Source organism: Euprymna scolopes, chromosome 32, assembly GCF_053919585.1.
Source record: "Euprymna scolopes isolate OS-2025 chromosome 32, ASM5391958v1, whole genome shotgun sequence".
NCBI classification, from domain to species: domain Eukaryota; kingdom Metazoa; phylum Mollusca; class Cephalopoda; order Sepiida; family Sepiolidae; genus Euprymna; species Euprymna scolopes.
The window spans coordinates 49,163,282-49,184,165 of record NC_136513.1 but is presented as its reverse complement, the minus strand read 5'-3'; the positions used below and the strand labels follow the sequence as shown (position 1 = coordinate 49,184,165).

Sequence of the window (20,884 nt, the reverse complement as noted above, 5' to 3'; positions counted from 1 at the left end):
CTAAGCACAGATAAAGAGTTGGGGGAATTATTGATAGTGTTTTCTGCTAGACGAGTGTTTTCTCATGAATGTTTGGATTGGAGCTCAGACAAGCACTTGTCATGAAAATGACAATAAAGCAGAGACATGCTTACAACATCTCTTCTGTGAGAAAAAGGTTGCAGGAAAGAGAAAAGGACATCCCCTACGAGGCTACGAAGTCTATTTTGAATTATCAAGGTAGGATAAACCCTTTCTAGCAGCTCCTGCCCAGATATGGCAACAGTATTCCATCCTTGGACGTATCTGGCTCTTATATAGAAAGAGAATTACATCAGCAGTGAGATATCTACTGGATCGATAGAAGGATCCCACCATTTTTCCAGTGACTTTGGCAACAGATTTGATTTCCAGTTGCATACTGTGGGCGTTCTGACATAATTTGAGTAATGAAACACACCTTCATTATAACTAATTAAACTAGCTTTCCTTTAAGAAATCGCATGCATCTAGATGCATAATTTTAAAAAATGGTCTCTAAATAATTGCTTGTCCCTTTTCTTTTTTCTACTTTTTTGTTTGGTTTTCATTAAATGACTGGCCTCAAATAAGAACAGAGGTTTATTGTCACCTGACGATCTCTTAAAACTGTAACAATAGATTTATTGTAACGACTTATGGTAATTTTGTGTGCCTAAATTGAATAAAATAATATGTTTATACTGATAAATAAGCTGAGATTATATAAGTGCAAAAGGTATTTTTCAGTTTTTTTCCCCCCAATCCAATTTTCTTAGAGAAATTATTTTTAATTTTTTTTTTTTATTGCTTCTTTTCACACCATTGCCACACGCAATCCAATCAACTGATCCTGACTTCCGGTCAACGTGTCTCAATATAATTTACACACCTCCCTCTCGATCCATTCTCTAACAATTTTGCGCATGCACAAATATACATTCGTAGCTTTAAGGCGGTGAATTTTCAACCTTTCTTATTAAAGTGTCGATAGATAAAACAGTAACGACTTTGGCTGGAGCGCTAAAGGATTTGGTTTCAAGTTTAGCTAATGGCATCGAAGCCATATATATTTTTTTAAATCCTTACTATATAGTGGGGGCAATATAATAATTAATAAAAAATTGGCTCGTTAATAAAAAATATGAAATCTGCATCTATTAAAATATCATATTTAAACGTACTGGAAAAAAAAATCCGGTGATTATGTGTTTGAATTAGTTGTCATAAAAATATGCTGATATTTTTTTTTTTCTAAAATTGTGAAAAGTTTGAAACCAGTTATAAAAAGAAAAAAAAAAATATTGCTTGCATTATGAAAGAAGTAAAGAAATATGAACGTAAAACAGTACAAATGAAAAAAAAAAAGTTTGTTTCAATTTCTCCATTTGGTAAAGTGCCATTACTATCAGACGGTTTCAGTTTTGTATTAAAAGAAAAAAAGAAAGCGTGGGTTAAGATGTTCAAACAAAACTGTCCATCTGTAATCACTAGGGCTGTGACAACAGAACATTCTTTTCATTGTTTTGACTCTCAAGTATATATCCGACGTAGAGAAAATTATTTTATAAGGTGTGCCGTAAATTATGGCTACTTCTGCAGAATAAGGACCATACTAAATTATTTGGATTCTTCAGACTATTGTTCTCATCTTGAGTGTCACAAGTTTTGTCCATGTAATCTCCGACCTTCTTCAGGCATTTTTTGATGAACTCGGAAATCTGGATGGAATTTCCGCAAGAACCCGTCACATAGTGGTTAAAGTACTTGGAAACATAAATTGTAAAAATTATATTCTCCTGAAAGTTCATGGTTTAATCATCAGTGTGGATTACCGAAAAATTACAATTGCAAATTACTTAGAACCTCTATCCAGTTATGGCTGATGGAACAAGAGCATGCTACCCCCCATGAAGTAAATAAAGGGTTTCGTTCAAAATTCCAGCCAGATTCCTGAGTTCGACAAGATATACCTGAAGAAGGTTGGAGGCTACATTGATTGAAACGTAGAAAATGATACTCAAAATGAGAAAATAATTCAAAATTCATGCTATAGTCAAAATTTTCTGGGTAATGTATGTAAACGCTAGCCAGTTTGCTTGTTTTTTTAATTATTTCTGTTATTACCAAAATAATTCAATGAAAACAATATTCTTTTTGTTAAGAAACATTTATTGGGTGGGTTTCTTATAGTATTTTGTTTTATTTTCATTTTTTAAGTCATTATCAAGACTTCAAATATTCAGGTATCAATTTGCGGCCATTTTTCTTGTTCTTACTTAACATTTGACACTAGTTTTTCAAACCAAATAAACGTCTTAATGTGAGTAAAAAACACTAAAAACTTGTCCAGGTAGGTAGAAGATTAACTTATCTTGCCTTTGATAACATTTGTTATCTACTCTTTTTTATTTTATTTTTTTTTTAAATCAATGTTCACCCCAAACAAGGCACAGTGCCACTTTAAAGTATGGGACTACTATTGGGGACATAAGATGCAGGGGCATTATGAAGGGAGACGAGTAGCAAGACGTTTGTTCACATTACACTTGCACTTCTGCATGTCAGTACAGTTCGGAAAGCAGAATCCCGGAAGGGAGTTCCAAAGTCTAACAATTCTGGGGAAGAAACTATTGGAGTAAAAGGCTTTCTTACACCTAGCGATCTCTACTGTGAAGGGGTGGACTTAGCTGCTTGTTGGTGGTAGTCACGTCGAGGGGGTACAAGTGCTTGTAGTTCTTCAGAGCATTCACCATTAAAATACTTGTAGAACAGGCAGAGGGATGCAACATTTCGTCGGTGGGACAGATGCTGAAGCTTAGATGACAGTTCAGGACCTATCAGATTAGCGACTCTCTTTTGAACCCTGTCCAAGAGTGAGAGACAAGCAGCAGATGCACCAGCCCAAATGTGACAACAGTACTCCATACATGGGCGAATGGTGGCCTTATACAGGTACAAGATACTTTCAGGCATAAGTAGTTTTCTAGCATGGTAGAGAGAGCCCACTTTCTTTACAGCAGCCTTGGCAATGCTCTCAATGTATCTATTCCAGTTCATGTTTCCTGTAAATGTTAGGCCGAGAAGTTTAAAGGAAGTACTTTTAGGTTATGTGTTCTTGGCCATTGATATTGGTGGTAGAGAAGGTTTCTTGTAATTATTGAAGGAATCAAGCTTAGTCTTGGCAGCATTGAATGTGACCATCCATTTTTGTCCTCATTCCACTACAGATTGGAGCTGATCTTCTAGTGATTCTGCCATTTCCTTAGATATGTGTTCATTTGTTTTCCCTTCGTGCCTGTTATAGAGCATGGTGTCATCAGCAAATATACCCATCTCAGAAACAATTTTATCAGGGAATACATTAATGAATATTAGGAATAATAACGGTTCAAGGATAGACCCTTGAGGTACTTCCGCATTCATATCATATTGTTTAGATGTAAGACCGTCGAGGACAACTTGGATTTTTCTCTTACTTAAAAAGGATTTAATTACATTATGTATTCTTCCAGTGATACCATATGATCTAATTTTCCTTAGAAGACCATCGTGCCATACCCTGTCAAAAGTCTTAGATATATTGAGGGCTATTGCTCTACCCTCCTCTGCTTTGTCCAGTGAACGGTATATATGTTCAGAGATCACAGTTAAGATATCTGCTGTGGAACGGGCTTGCCTAAATCCATATTGTTTTTTAATTTTTAGAATCAATCAATAATCAATTCCAATTCAAACAAAAGGATTTTTTTTGGCGGCTTCTCAAGGCCGTCGCTAATTTTTAAAACTTTTTATATCACGTCAAAATCATAATATCTACGAGTTACGAACGGGGGTCGCGTGTCTATTTAATTTGCCCAACTTTCAAAAGCTAAATATTCAACATTTTTCGATCGGCGCGTGTACATTCGCCTTTTTCGTATAATAAAAGCGAAACTAATACGAAGGTTGTTGCATCGTTCCCAGCGTCCAAAAGCAATCAGCTTTGATCAATGCAGTTTTTTTCCTTATATCAGACAATTGCTATTCAATTTGGACAATCCCCTTTTGATGGGGAGCTGGTTTCCCCTCTTCCATCATCTTGGGGAAGCCCAAACTGCTCCGCAGTAAATGAAAAAATGGTTCCACAGTGAAACAAAGTAATCAAACGGCAAAAAACTGCCCCGTCATCGTAACGTTCCCGCGATGACCTCATTAAGCGACCACCTGTCAATCAAACCTCCTTGACTTGACTCACTTTAATTGCTCTTACATTAACATTGTCGCCGTAGCGCAGGTGTTCAGGCTCAGTCTATAGGCCTCAAGGCTCCAGGTTCGAGTCTACATGCCACCAACCCCCCCCATTTTTTTTTTTTATATAAATCGCTATCATTAAGTGTCCTTCTTGTTCGCTAGTGAATTTATAAAACCAAAAAATTCAACCTTGATCGCCCTTCAAGGCCCATTGCGCAGTTGATGGAACCGTAGAGATTCAACGTCTCTAAGTGAGAATTGTCTGAAGATAGCAGTTTCAATCCTACCCAAAGCCGGCCAGAGTCTTACTTGGCCAAAATGTGGTGAAACGACAACAACTACAGAAGGCAGTAATTGCAATGGATGCAGTCAGGAGATTCAGAGTTCCTATCCCGTCGCGGTTACCACCTGACGAAGGCCAGAGGAATAGTTGGCTGAAACGTTGTGAAACAACTAAGAAAAGATGAGAATAATGGTCCGCAATAAATAAAATTAATGAATAATACTCATCTCAATAATCAATTCCAATAATATATATCCATATTGTTTGTCAATCAGGAGTTTAGCAGTTGTAAGGTGTTGGACTAGGGCTTGATTAATTAAGGACTCAAATATTTTGGTGAAGAGCGAGAGAAGGCTAATGGGGTGATAATTTAATGGATCAGTTCTTTGACCAGAATTTTTGAAGACTGGTACCACAGAAGCGATTTTTTGATCACTCTTTCGTACCAATATTTGTTATAAAACAAACCCTACATTGAATGAACAATTTTTACGAAAATTAATCAAGAAAAATAAAATCAAGAAAAATAAAATTGTAAGGTAAGCTTCATGAACAGGTATTATTATTAATAAACAACCAATAGATAATTTTTTTTAACAATTTTTCTTGATTTTTTAATGAATTTTTCTTTTATGATCTTAATTTTATCATGAGAAACAAATGTTTTCTTAAACAAGGTCCGTACGTATTTTTAATGTCCATTTTCAAGGACTTTTCAAAATTGGAAAGTCTAGTCTGTAGAAGAAAAGGTTTCTTATTTTTGTTTTTTGTTTTTTTTGGGGGGGAGGGGGCATTTTTATTTATGGCAGCCACCACTACACTTCCCTCCCTCCAAAAAATTACATTATAAATGAAAGCAAAAATAGAGGAAGATTTAAAAAATAACTTAATAGTATTTATTTTGACAAATTTTTACTGAACATAAATGTTATGTTTGACGTTCATCTTCGTCGCCAACTGTTATGTTTGCAGGTTAAACCAAATAATGTATAAGGCAATACAAATGAAGACTCAACAAACAAAGGTAGATCAATAAGAAGTGTATTAGGAAAAGTATATTTACAGTATATTTACATAATGGCTGTCAAGTAAGAGAGTCTTGGCTAGAGAAGATATCTGCTCTCGGCTCGGCCTTCGGTGGCTTCTGGTTAACACACACTCAGACTAACCGAGTCTTGTTATTTATGTGTAATATTATTCACATATGTAAATGAGTGGATGCCACCACAACAATAAAGAATACAATTTTCAAGGCCTTTCAAGACATTCTTCATATTTTCAAGGATTTTTCAAAGTAATAATAGAAATAAGGTCTTTTCAAGGCAAAAAGTCAAAATTCAAGTCTGTACGAATCCTGTTAAATGATATTGGCTGCAGCAATTTCATTGACTCAGCGTTTTCAACACATTTCAACATTTTACATAAACGGCGCAGAAAATTCTGACAATAGCAGGATCCTTATTCTGCATAAGTACCAAACTATGTGCATGTAAATGGTTTCAGGTAAGCAATTTCTCTTTAATTTCCATATTGAAAGATTTTATCATATTAGAATGATGGGTTCTTTACCTGGAATTATTAAAAAAAAAAAGAAAAAAAAAAAAAAGATTTTTCCAATAGAATTTTTTAAATATGCAAGAATTATCACTCAACGTGATGCTAACGAGCGAAAAAAAAAAAGATTTCAAATTTTTCGAAATTTCCCAACATACAAATAAAAATTTTAAATCTTGTGAAGTTTCTCAATGTGAAAAGTGAAAAAAAAAAAAAAAAGATTTTCTTGCGAAATTTCCGAACATAAAAAAACATCAATTAAACTTTGACAAAATTGAAAATGAACAAAATTAAAAATGAAGCCATGCTTTTTTTTTATGGAAAAACACTTAATTGAAAAATATTTTCATATTGTATTATTTGGATTTTCGAGTTATTATTCTCATCTTGCAGTCATCTTAGGTACATCTTGAACTTATGAACCTTTTAGTTGAACTTTAGAATCTTTACGCACAAATCATGAACTTCCATGGAATTTTTATTCAAACTATTTATCAACCTATCCTCTTTACAGATTAGAGCAGGGGTCTCCAAATTACAACCGGTGTGCCAGATTTGGCCCGCTAAAGTCTTTAATCCAATCCGCAGAGCTCTTATGGAAAACGTAAAAATATTCATAAAAAAATTTTTTTTAATGGAAATATGTGAAAATAGTGGGTTTTTTTTTCTTTTTATTCAGAAAATTATTAAAAGAATGAAATTTTGGAGAACCAGTTTTAGTAAAAAAGCAAAGCTAATGAGAAAAACCATATGAAACACTTTCTAGTCATATTTTTTTTTATTTTGGCCTGCATAGCTATTTAAGTCAGCAATATGGCCCTCCGTTTTAAAATTTTCAAGACTCCTGGATTAAAATATTCTCATTCCATTCATCGTGACCAGGTAGTTTGGTAGGGAAATGTACAGACACACAGACAATTTCACTTTTATATATATATATTTTAACAGAGAAAATATAGACAAGGTCTAGTTTGAATTTTATATAGGTTCAGAGAGTTCCACTAAAAAATTCTCAAGTTCAAAAAGATTCTCATGAAGCAGGTCAAACGTTATATTGTCGAAAATGTTGTAAATATAACAATCAAGACAAGAATAGTAGTCCAAATAATCCAACACAAAATATTTTCATATTGCGGATATCATTACTAAAAAATATATGCTGAGTATTTTTGATCGGTATACATACTTCTTTATGCAACAGCTAAATATTTTCTCTGTATATGACGATTTCTTAAAGTTTCTTTGTTAAATTTAGAGAAATTTTTTCAATTATTTATTTATTTTTTTTTTTTTTTCATTGCAGTGAAAGGCAGCCATGACTGAACAGAAGTTTTAATTCATTACGATTAAAGAAAAAAAAACACAAAAAGGTTATTTTAACGTTTCGGCTAATGTAACCTTCAACCATACCCAGGTGCATCTTTTCGTACACAAGAACTTACACGGAACCCCTTTTTTTAATCCACCAGGGTAGATTGTTCTTGTTCCATCAACTATGACTGGATAGAAGTGTTGAGTAATTTTTAGGGTTTATTTTATTCTTAATTATTATCACCTATAACAAAGATTTAACCTTAAAACTTTCAAAAAAAACAAAAAACAAACAAAAAAAACAAATGCATTTATCCATCGTACCACAAGTTCACATGGTTCAATTTGAAATTCCAATCTCGTGTAAACATGTCCTAGTGCTTGTGAATGATGGATGGATGTAGTTGTTAGATTTCAAGGAAAGAGGGGAAGGGAGCACAGAAAACTGAAAATATCCCTGGCCAAAGTCAGACCACTCAAGAGATATTCTCTTTGTTTAAAAAGTGTGTGCTTCATTTTATGAGAAAGTCATGCTAGGATCTGCCTTTGTGGGAAAAATAATTTTCCTAGATGGGTTCTAGATAAAACCCCTATGAAGAGACAGTCCTCAGTGGATGTCTCCTCTGACCGCCATCAAAATGCCAGAATCAGTCAGGTGTGAAGAGATCCTGGACGAAGAGGAGTTGGTCGTTGGAGAGAAACCAGTTGAATTTTTTTGGAGAACTACAAAGCAGTTCAACCACTGTTTCTCTCTGAGCCAGTTGGACCTTTAAGGCTCTCAGTCGTATTGGGGCTTGTGTATCTCGGTCTGTCCAGGAAAACATTATTTTGTAAGTCTGCCATTCAAGCACTATCTGTAATCTCCAAGAAATCATTTATTTAGAATATGGACTTGCAGTTTATTTATTTATTTTTCCGTTTTGTTTTTGATAGAGAATTCTTGATTGCAATGCTGACCAGATGAACCGACGGATATGCAGAACGATCACAACCAGGTGTTACATTCGGTTCCTAAGTTTGAAAAAAATGCACATGAAGAATGATTTTTTTTTTTTTAAATATATAGGTGTGAATAATTTTCTAGCATGGTAGAGGAAGCCCACTTTCTTTGCAGCAGTTTTAGCAATGTCCTCATTGTATTTGTTTCAATTCATGTCGCTTATGAATGTCTTTAAGGAGCTTGAACAATTAGCTCTCAGGAAGGATGCTATGTCATTAATAATTATCGCCTGTAGTAAGGATTGAACTATAAAAAAAAAATAAATAACACTGCCGCTTCAAACTGATTGTAACTCAATGCCTTTATCCATCGTGCTATAGGTCTGCTTGGTTCAAAAGGTTCAATTTGGAATTCCATAAGATTCTTATGTTCGAAAAGATGCACCTGAAGAAGGCTGTTGTTTATACGATTCGAAATGTGAAAATAACAAAAGAATGGACAAAATATGGAATAAGGACCCCAGAAACTGACAGACTCAAAGGGGAGATTTTTATTTACATTGACACCCATTGACTTCTAATGCACATATCATTTTTAAACAAACACTGCTATGAATTCAGAATAGAGTTATGTGAGCAAAAAAAACGAGAGTAGAAACAGGGATGCAAAAAGCGCATGAGAACCAAGAAAATAAAAAATGCAGCCTGCATTAAAAAAATAATATTTCATGTTTTTCTTAAATATCTAAAAGAAAAAAATTGAATAATCGTAGAGAATGAATTCATTTTAAAATTCGATAAGACCTTCTCTACATTCGTTTATTGAAAAGTGTTAACAAAAAACAAGAAAAAAAAAAAAAGGAGAGCTCTCTCCCCAGAAAAAAATGCACCCTACATAAAAATATATTTACCCCCCCCCCCACTATTTTTGTTTAAATCTTTCCTTAACATTTAAACTCAATGAACAAAACACACAACTCAAGTTGTGTATGTTTGTTTACAAATAACACGTGCGTTGGCCTTCAACCGATATCAATTGAAAAGTGTTCCCTTTGAGCCTGTCAGATTCTGGGATCCTTATTTCGCACTTGGTCCAAAAGAACAATCAGATGAGAATAATAGTTAGAACAATCAAAATTATCTCAAAAAACGAAAAAAAAATAAATAAATAAAAAAAAATTAAAAAAATAAATAAATAGAAAAAAATTTTTTTTTTATCGGCATGCGCAACATGCATGGCAAGGTAAAAACAAGTGTTACATTTTTTGTTTTTTTTTAAATTCTTAACGTGATCAATTTTTCTTTCTTTTTTAATGGCAAACACGTGACAACAACAGCAGCAGCAGCACCCACAATAATGACATGCAGTAAATATTTAGCACCAGTAAAAGATAAACGCCAGAGGATGCTTATACCTTTTGATCCGGGGGCGTCGCCCCTTTGACGGTCATCTCTTTCGCCACGGTCAAAGCGACCACTGCCAATTCGACCAGCTAACAAGAGAGAAAGAAAAGCAGGAATTGACTTAAGTGGATATAGAGAGAAAAACAAGAACTTTGAAATGATGAGAATGAGGATGCTGATGAGGATGCTGATGAGTAGGCTGAAGATGAAATTAGGTAAGAGATGATCAACGAGGACGAAGAAGAAGGAAAGTGATGTGGCATGAAGAACGGAAAAAGATGTCATTTGCAATCAACATCTTTTGTTTTATGTTTTTGTTTTTTCATATCTTCAAACATAGTCAATACAATCGGCTGAACGTTGTCAAAATGGAGACAAGAAAATAAAAGAATTTAAAAGAAAGAACTTATTGCAGTGTTTTCTTTTTAATGCACCGTTCAAAAAAAAAAAATGTAAAAGTGTGAAATAATATAACTTTTAAAATTTAATTTTAAGAAAAATAATTTCATAATGAGATTAAATACGTCAGAATGCATTTCGGTCTCTTCATAAATAAGTCAACCATTTCAATCTTTGTTTAAAATAAAAAAAAAGAAAAGAATTACTTTGTTATCCTTCAAAATATGAAAAGAATTTGGAAACATTTAAACATTTAAACTGTCCAATAGACAGTCATTTAAACTGACTTTACAATGTTTTTTTTTTTGTTTTTTTTTTTAAGCAAATTCTTAGGTTAAAAGATTTTTAAGCTATTTACATCCAATAATTCAATAAAAAATTAAAACAATATTACCTCATGAAAGTTATACTTTTATAACAATTTGGTTGGATTAAAAATTAAAAGACTAACCAATACATTAATTTAATTTAATTTTAAAACGAATTTGGTAAAAATAAAATATGAAACAAATGAAAGTATAAAGATTCACAAAGCAATGCCAGATAGATACAACCAATATATATATATATATACTTGTTCACTGTTTTGGGGAAAGAGTTCCATCAAAGTGCTCGATTACAAAGAAAAAAATTCAATATACGAGCTTAATATTTATTGATTTAAACTGTACAGAAGGTCAGAAAACCATTGGTACCGTCGGTTTCAAGCCTAACATAAGGGAGACTAGTTAATGGTAAATAATGTTAGGCTCTCGTCAGCCATATTGTTTTACAATATGGCTGACATATGAATAAATAGCTCAATAGTGTGATATTAGAGCTTTTAATAATTTCTTAAAGATACCATGTTAAAAGAAACAGACACACAAGTATTTATTCATTTTCAAAATGTTGGTCTTTTATTATTACACTTTATGCACAATTATTTTAGTCACCTGCATTGGCATATAATTTGCTTTGGCATAATTTTGCACAACTTGGGCTTTATCCGAACATAGAAAAAAAACAAACATATTTTAAATTTCACTTCCTTTAAATAAAATCTTTCTCATTAACATAGCACGTCTTCATTCTTTCTTTTTTTTTTTTTTCCAGAACTTATACGCAAAGTATCAAATGGACTTTATCTGCATTTTAAATTAAATGAACTTGCCTTACAATGCAAGAATCCATCGAATATATATATATATACACACACCATAAGTAAAAAACTGTAAATCATAAATTTACAGTACAAATTTATTTTTCGACAGAATACCTCCAATAAAAAAAAAAAGGGGTTCGAAATATCCTTATTGGAATTTTTCTTTTCCCGCCTCTTTCTTGTTTGTTTATACTCCAACAAATTTTATACAAGCATTTCTAAAAACAATTGTTACACAAACATTATTTTACAAGCATAATTATACATTTTATGACCGCCATCATAAAATGCAGTTTCAGAAAATGCTAAAACCAGCAGAATCTAGCTCCGTGCTATATAATCTGCTAGCCAGTTTCTGTCCTCTGACAAGAACATTACATTCTTTGAAACTCAGCGAAATAAGGATAACTGCCCCCCCCCTTTTTTTTATTGGAAGTATTCTGTCGAAAAATAAATTTGTACACGTAAATTTCTGATTTACAGTTTTTATTTATACTTATGGTGTTAAGCTCTACTTCTGGCGAATCGAGTTTTTTTTTACTTTGTTAGGATAATATAAACATTAATACGTTTAATGCTTACTTTTACATTTACCTTGTAAACTTCTATTGATTACACGATTATATCTATCTTATTCATATATTTTTTTAAACCAAAATTTTTTATATATAAAAATTCAGTAATGTTCATATACCAATAATATATATGTGGTTTTTATTCTCGGTTAGTGGAGATATATATATATATATACACACACACACACACACAGTTTTATTTGAACTCTCATCCTTGAATATATATATGTCAAGAATGAGAGTACATACACAGAGTTTTATTTTTAAATCCTGAAACAGTATTTCATGGTAAACAACTGATAATCCCTTTAAAAACATTGGTATTATTGTTTGTTTAAGTAAAACTATTCAGCAATACGGGAGATTAATTGACTTACTGACAAAATAATCCAATGAAGGACTTTTTTCTTTTTTTTTTTTAAATCGTTTTAAAAGAAACTCCCAAGACTATATATCTCATTTTCGCAGTATACAAGTGGTGAGCCAGCTAAAAGCACCTGACGATACCCCCATCCCAACAGTGAAATGAATTATAATACGAACGGCTTAAAAACGTTGGTTTCAGGTTTTCATTTTTAACTTGATTCTTGCTTTATAGTGCACCAGTGAGAGATAAAATATTGAGAATGTTTAGAGAGGGAATGGGAAAACTAAAGTGCTCTCTGATATCGGAGGATTATCCTGATGATCTTCTCAAAGAATCAATCTTATTCTTATAACTTTCCCTATATTGCCAACCTTTTCCTTGGTAATTATTGAATCATTATTGAATCTTCTCCTTTCATTCAAGAGATTTAAGAATTCAAAAAAAAAAAAAAAAAAAAAATGGTATCAAAAACAACAAAATATGATTAAAAGAAGTAAAGACGTCTACATGTGTGTCCGTCTTACAAGAATATTACATGGTAGTTGATTTAGGTTAGGAAGTTTTATTTTTTCTTTTGACATGAATAAGCACCAAATATGGTATATGTCAGCAGGAGTCGTGGAAATTCCACGATATGAGAAATATATTTAATCAACAAAAATGTTTTTGTAAATCTGATATTTTTTTCTGGATAGCGAAAGAAAATGAGTATTTTGGACAGAAAAAAAAAAAACAATAACATGCAGCAAACATGAATTTATCAACATTTCTATGAAAATAATTTCCATTGTGTTTTAAATATAGAACTGAACCCAATTAGATAAATTAATAAGTACTAACAAATAATCAGAAAGTAATATGGTGCTACATAGTTCAAGATAAACAAGAAAATCACATTGTAAGAGAATCTTTAATTTACTCCTTCAGTCCAGCACCTATAAGCAGACAACGTTTTTTGCCCTGTTCCTTTCGAATGTTCCTTTTTTTTTTTTACATAACGTTTCACTGCGCATCGGAATTACTACTTTTCTCACACTATCACAACAATGATCATATTATTATTATTATCATATTCGAAAATGAGGCTACATCAAAAAGGGAGATCACTCTCAGATTCTTGTCCAGAGTTGCCATATTGGCCTTTTTAAGACTAAATTTTGTGATTTTATTCATTTATATTTTTTAAGCAGTTTGGCTTTCAAAAATTGTATTTAGCTTAAATTAAGAAAGGAACAAGCAGAATATTATATAGATAATTAACAGGAACCTGTTGAAATTCCAGAGTTGCTTTCTTCCTCAATATGTATACTTTACTTTTAATAATATTTCCAGAGAAATACAATATACATTTAAGGTTTATGAAAGAAAAGGTATTTTTTTTCATGAAAATAATTCTCAGTCAAATGCTTTGTTTTTTTTTTCTTTTAATAATTAACATAAACGTTTTAACCTTTTCATTTCTTTACCATAAAAGTTTTTGTTTTTAATAATTTTCCTTCTTACCATAAAAATAATTTTCAACTAAATATTCTTTAAAGAATAAAAACGAATGTTGTTTTTATGGATTTGAATTTGCAATTCTTAGATGTGTATTAAAATAAAAAGCACGTTAAGAGTTGGTTTGTAAAACTGGATTACAAAATTCAATTTATGAACAATTCATTTTAAAATGGGTAAAATCGCCATTTTTGTCTTCAGAGAAACCAGTTAAATTTTAATTTCTTTTTTGCATTATTTTTGCATCTTTGTAAAATTGGTATGAAAGATATAGCATACTACTACTAATAATACTACTACTAATAATAATAATAATACTTCACCATCATCATCTTTGGCTTAATGACATGTGGTGGACAGCTTTTAGAAATTGACTTCCAAAACTATCTTTGCTCAAAAATTAATAGTGTCTTTGTTTATACAGTAACAATGATTGTCAACTAAATATTCTTGAAATAAAAGGAATGTCCATTTTTTTTTTTTTTTAATTCAATTAAAATTGTAATTCTTAGATGTGGATTAAAATTATATTAAACTAAAAAGAATGCAAATAGTTGATTCTTAAAACCTGGTTAAATCAATAGGAGAATGGAATTTGCGATGGAAACAATTTCAAAATGGATAAAGTTAAACATTATCTTAGCAAAACCAGTTAATTATTTGCAGATTGCATCATTGATGATTGGACGATCTCATTTTTTAATGGAATTGGAGTGTGATGATATATATATACATATTGTACAGATGTGATGAAAAACCAGAGGATAAACAGCAATACAAATTTGAAATTCAAATACAGCCGTGAAACACAGATTTCAAATACAGCCGTGAAATACAGTCATCAAATACAGCCGTGAAATACAGTCATCAAATACAGCGGTAAAATACAGCCGTGAAATACAGTCATCAAATACAGCAGTAAAATACAGCCGTGAAATACAGTCATCAAATACAGCGGTAAAATACAGCCGTGAAATACAGTCATCAAATACAGCGGTAAAATACAGCCGTGAAATACAGTCATCAAATACAGCAGTAAAATACAGCCGTGAAATACAGTCATCAAATACAGCGGTAAAATACAGCCGTGAAATACAGTCATCAAATACAGCGGTAAAATACAGCCGTGAAATACAGTCATCAAATACAGCGGTAAAATACAGCCGTGAAATACAGTCATCAAATACAGCCGTGAAATACAGTCATCAAATACAGCCGTGAAATACAGTCATCAAATACAGGCAATGAAGTAAAAAGGATAAAATACAACAGTTTTAACTTCACTAAATACAACTCGTGTGCTTTGTTATCAACAAAGATTGAGAAAAAATATTGGCAAAATTCTTTCCATAAAGATCAGTTTTCAAAATTCTGAGAATAAAACCAAGTTCATTTTCACAAGAATCAAAGAAGTTCTTATTTTTAATGCAGCGAGGCATTTATTCTTGGATGAAGAAAGGGAAAGCAGGCAATTGTATTATCCATATCACAAGCAATTATACTCAGCAGTCATGTTATACAAAATGCATAATGATGGATAAATTAGGTTAGGAGTCAATCTGATACAAATATATAAACACGTGTTCATACCTAGTTATGTAAATAAACAATGATCAGATTAAATATATAGAAGAGAAAAGTTGGTTCAAACAGATGAAAAAGGCTGGATCAAATATATAGACAAGAAAAGGTTCAAATATATAGAGAAAAGACTGGATCAAATATTTATACATTAAATTATTGTTCTGTCTGGTACAGGCATTGACAGTTATAACTCAATCAATCTTTTCTTTGAAGCATTGATGAATTCATTGTTGCTCATCATTTAGAACCTCATTCACAATGTTTCTCGAAAGTGGTCGATGTATTGCCATAGCTTTCTTTGCAGTTGTACAGATAGTAGGTCATAGTTCCTTTCTGTTCGAGTTATGTCTATATTGGGTGATTATCCTGACCATTATACCGAAAGGGATCTTCCGCCCAGCACAACAAGGAAACCATGAACAGAATTATTCTTGACTGCTTCCGTATTACAGCACCTGCTTTCCATAATCTAATGTTATCCTGATCAGGGGTCTGAAGTAGGTTCTTGATCTTGCCCAACAGTTTCCCAACAAACTAACGAAAGGAATGAAGCACATTACTCTTCCTTTCGACAGTAGTGTTGTCCTGCTACCCTATACAGCACCTAGTATTCCTAAATAGTCACCCATCTGAAACTGGTCAGGCTCGTCGTTGCTTAACTTTGGTGATCTGGTTGGAACCTGTGTGTTAACATGGTTATGCTGCATATCAAATATAGGGACAAGAAAATGGTTGGCTCAAATATAGGGACAAGAAAATGGTTGGCTCAAATATAGGGACAAGAAAATGGTTGTCTCAAATATAGGGACAAGAAAATGGTTGGCTCAAATATAGGGACAAGAAAATGGTTGGCTCAAATATAGGGACAAGAAAAAGGTTGACTCAAATATAGAGACAAGAAAACGGTTGACTCAAATATAGAGATAAGAATGTGTTAAATTGTTGATAACTATTTCACTCTTTTGGTACTGCTATGATTTTTGCTGTAGTAATCATTTTCATTTCAAGACTAATCTGCGGATTATTTTGACAGACATTATCTTTGAGATAAAAATTGTATGATTATGGTTTAATAAGTGACTATCACCAAAATGTATCTGCAATTTTGATAAAATGTGGGTATTAATAACTGGAAATTGGTGGACAAGTCACAGACCTAAGTTTATTTTTACCAAATATGGATTGCAGAAAGGATTGTGAATTTTATTGATTGCATGCATGGCATTGTTTTGTTGATGTAACCACTTAAAGAATATATTATTTAGAATATTTGTAACCATTTAAAGAATATATTATTTAGAATGTTTTTTTTTTTTGAAAATGTTAAATAAACAAATGATATAAAATATTTTATTACATGATTAAAATCAGTTTTTTTTTTTGGGGGGGAGACTTGGTGTAAGACACCTTTTTCAAAGAAAGTATTTTTTGTTATTGTTTTTTTATTTTCTTCTTTATTTTGCTGGTGGTATTAACTCTGAAAAGTTGGTTCTTCAGCCCCTCATGAAGAACATACATCAATTTCAGACTTATAACAACCGGCAATAACACTGGACATATGCTTTCTCTCTCAATGAGTGGGCCAACCACTCAGGGTTAATACGACCAGCAAAATGGAGATAAAAAAAAAAAAAAGATAAACAAGTCTTCTTTGAAACGGGTGTTTTACACTGAAAGTCTCAGGATTTTCATCATTTAAAAAAAATATTTTGTAACATTTGGTTTTTCACATTTCCAAATCAAACTTGTGTAATGTTTTCGAAGATGTGACCAAACTCCTTCAATTTCTCATTAGTTAACCATTTGGAAATCAAAGTAAATAAAAATTGCCGTATAGCAAATACAGGTGATTAAAAATGATTTTTTTTTTTTTTTTTTTTTAAATTTCATGACATTATGATAAACTATAACATTTCATACCTATGTTAGAAAAGAGAACATTACAAATAAATATAATTCGAATTTAGTCTGCTATTGATAAATTGAGGATATGTCTGCCGAAACAATTAGTCTACAAGAATGTAAAATCAAAGACGGTGGAAAAAAATGAAAAATTTTTAAAGAGATAAAATTTGTGCATCCATTCCAAGGATTCCAAAAATTAAAAAAATTAAAAATATAATTCAATTGTAATGAAAATGAAAAAAAATTAAAAAGCAACAAAAAATAATTTGCATTTTTGTTTTATTCAAATCTCAATATAGATTATGCAACAAATAAACCAAACGGAAAATAAAGATTGTCAATGTAAGTGGTTATGTTCAAAATTTCTTTTTTTGACTTCCGCTTTCTGTTTAGCAGAAGTCGCCAATCTTGCCAGTGTACACTGAGGAAATGTCCCTCGTAATTAATACTTACGTAATTAGTTTAATTTTTAAACTCTACGCAAAAAGTAATCTTTATACTGAAATGCTTATTATTCGAAATAGTTTTATTTCATAAAAATGTTATTTTTTAGTATTTACTTTGAAAAAAAAAAAATTTCAGAATGGTTTTATATAATAAAAATAATTTTAAAAATTTACATTAAAATAAGTCCTTATATTTAAATGTTTTTTTTATATCTTATAACAAAAACCGTCTATACATTGAAATGTTTTTTTTAAGTTTATATGAAAAATTTTTTTTTTAAACTTATTACAAGATGTGAAAAAAAAAAAAAAAGTAAAGACTATTTTTCTGTAAACTTTAAAAATATATTTTCAAACTCAAGAATAGTTGAGGAGGGGGGGGGTTATGCAGATTTTTTTAAAAATCAAACTGAAATTAAGTACATATTAATTGGAAGGAACTTTTCTTTGGTATACACTGGCAAGACTTCTATTAAACAGAAAGCAAAAAAATAAGTCATTTTATTTCAAATAACTACATAAGTAACAAAAAAAAAAAAAAAAGAAAAAATGATAAAACTTGAAAGCAAATCGAAAACATGCAGAGCAATGTTATTCCCAAAATACCAGATTCTTTTTTCATGAAGCTGCATTGTTTTTTTATTTGTGCAAATGGTTAGATAAAGCAAAATACAATAAATAGATTTTGTATTTTGATTCCATAAGACATTTCTATGGAGAAAAGATGGCACTCTTTAAAAAATAAAATTAGTTGAATTCTCAGATTTTTGTCATCAATACATTCCGTCCTACAAAATCAATATTTCATCTGAACAGCCATTTCTGTTTAAAATTGATCCATTTTAAGAATAAAATGCCAGCCTTGATTCATTCCAGAAAATAAATTATCTCGTTGCAGTTATTTTCATAAAGTTGTCATTTCTTTTTAAGGGAGATAATTCTGTATTCGTCCACTAAAGATTGATTTTCCTTTGTAGAAAAAAAAAAAAATTCAGAAGAAAATAATAAAAATGAAATCTGTATTCGTTCCTTATTTACCTTTCTTTGAAAAAATTATATATATATTAGTTTTTTAAAAGTTATTAAAAGAGCTTTTAAAATGAAATGTACAATCAACCATAATCTCTAATAATACGAACAGACGTTTTCGATATAAGTATGTTTAAATGACTATTCCTATACATTAAATACTAAAAGAAATAATTTCATAATATATTCAAGTAAAATTAAGTTTTATTTGCACCTTTTTGTAATCAACCATATGTGCAATCTTTATATATATATATATATATATATATATATATATATATATATATATACTAGCAGGTTACCCAACATTGCCCTGTTATAAAGTATGCTTAAATATATCTTAATTCAAGTAGATTTTGTATTTATTATAGAGCTAATTCTCTGTTGATTATTATATTGCATCATATATATATATATATATATATATATATATATATATATATACATACATACATACATACATACATACACACACACACATATTAGTATGGATTTCAAAAGTAAAAAAATTACATCATCTGGAATCCAAAACATTCAGTGTTCCTGACTTAATCATTATTTTACTCTTCAGCTTTCCTCGTTAATGTCTGAACTATTGCCAGATGGATAAAAATGTCAAAAAAAAAAAAAAAAAAAAAAAAAAAAAAAAAATGAAGCAAGTTCAATTTAAAAATATATATGTATATATAATCAGAAGTTAGTTTATTTACTACTGCCAAGGTCAACAGACAAAACGTTTTGCACGCACAAGTTCACTTTTATATATCAATATATATATATAAAAACAGGTTTGTATGCTAGAACATTTTTATCTTGAATTCTACACAATATAGAAACTATGCGTAAATAGAACTGAGCGAAACAATTAAATGAAACCAATCATCTAATAAGAAACCATATAAAATGAATTAATGAAAGCTCGTTTTTCAAAGGAATATGCAAATTAGTTAAACTTCGTGAAGTCGCTTGCATATCCATGACCGAATATCAGGGTTTTTGGGTTTTGTTTTTTTTTTTTAATTTTTCATTCTTTCACAGATTTGGTCAAGGATGAAGGGTTGGTTATCCAGCCATTTTATTTACTAACTAAAGGGAAGTAATTCTTATTTTTTTTATCAATGAGTTAATTCCCTTATGCCAACTCATTCCTAAGAAATCCATATAAGCGAGTTACATGTGTGTGTGTGTGTGTGTGTGTGTGCCCAGAAAGGAATGATCTGGCAAAGAGAGGGGAAAAGAGATGGATTTTTTGCTCCAGGCAACACTAAGTAGCCCTACTAGTTGCTTATAAACTAAGGTCTGTATTCATTTGTTTAATTTATTTATAACATTGGTACTGAAGGATTCAACTCTTTTTATGGAAAAATCTTGCTTTACACTTTAGTAGAAAATATGTAATTTCCTCCATACAAAATGCTTCACCTAATATATATATATATATATAACTTTTATTTTATTTTTATATATATATATATATATATATATATATATATATATATGCACACACTCCAGATTTAAAGGTATTCAAGAGTGATAACTAATGAATTGAATGAGGTTATTAAGAGTGCTCAATAAAAGAAGAGCAAGATATTTTTTTTATTAATATAAACAGATTTACATGGTCGCGACATTGGGCATGCTAATGATTTGGACAAAGGGTCGGTTAAAACTAGAAATCCTTGTGAAGCGACTTAATAAATGGTTGCTTTCAACAAAAGAAACCAGTCCTCAAACGTTTGTTTATATTAATAAAAAATAAAATATACATGCCATCCCAGACACCTATTTTATCTTTTCAAGACTTATCAATGTGGTTAGACAGCTTCTCTATGCATGCACCTTTGGAAATGGATATTAGTGAATACAATAAGCCTTTGGGAAAAAATAAAAACATGACGTGGAAAATATTTTAGTATTTTGTTAACGGATGGCAAACAAAGTGGCCACACCAGTTGAAGTCTTACATACCATGCCTGGTATTCTCAAATGACCACCTATTGGTATCTTTTTTTCTTCAAATCAGCATAATACTAAAAAAATAATATTTAAAACTGAGGGGAAAAAAATGGATCAAGTAAAGATTAGAAACCCCATAGCAGAAGATAAAGATTGGAAAACATTTCAAGTGACACCGGTTGTTTGACCTTGACATTGCCGGTGGTTGTTTGTAAACACGTCAAATAGCAGATATGGTCGAATGTTCATGAGCAAGATTTT

At 31.1% G+C, this 20,884-nt stretch overlaps 1 protein-coding gene across 18 annotated transcripts in view; it reads right to left on the bottom strand.

The window, feature by feature from the left end:
- The window catches only part of LOC145256327 (uncharacterized), a 288,407-nt gene that overhangs the window by 44,607 nt on the left and 222,916 nt on the right, over positions 1-20,884 (bottom strand). For 14 of the 18 annotated variants that reach the window (XM_080115098.1, XM_080115092.1, XM_080115089.1 and 11 more), the window contains one exon: positions 9,733-9,810. The exons of the other annotated variants lie outside the window; for them this stretch is intronic. In XM_080115098.1, coding sequence (XP_079971224.1) covers positions 9,733-9,810 — 78 coding nt within the window. The remainder of the gene's footprint in view (positions 1-9,732; positions 9,811-20,884) is intronic. 18 annotated transcript variants of the gene reach the window in all.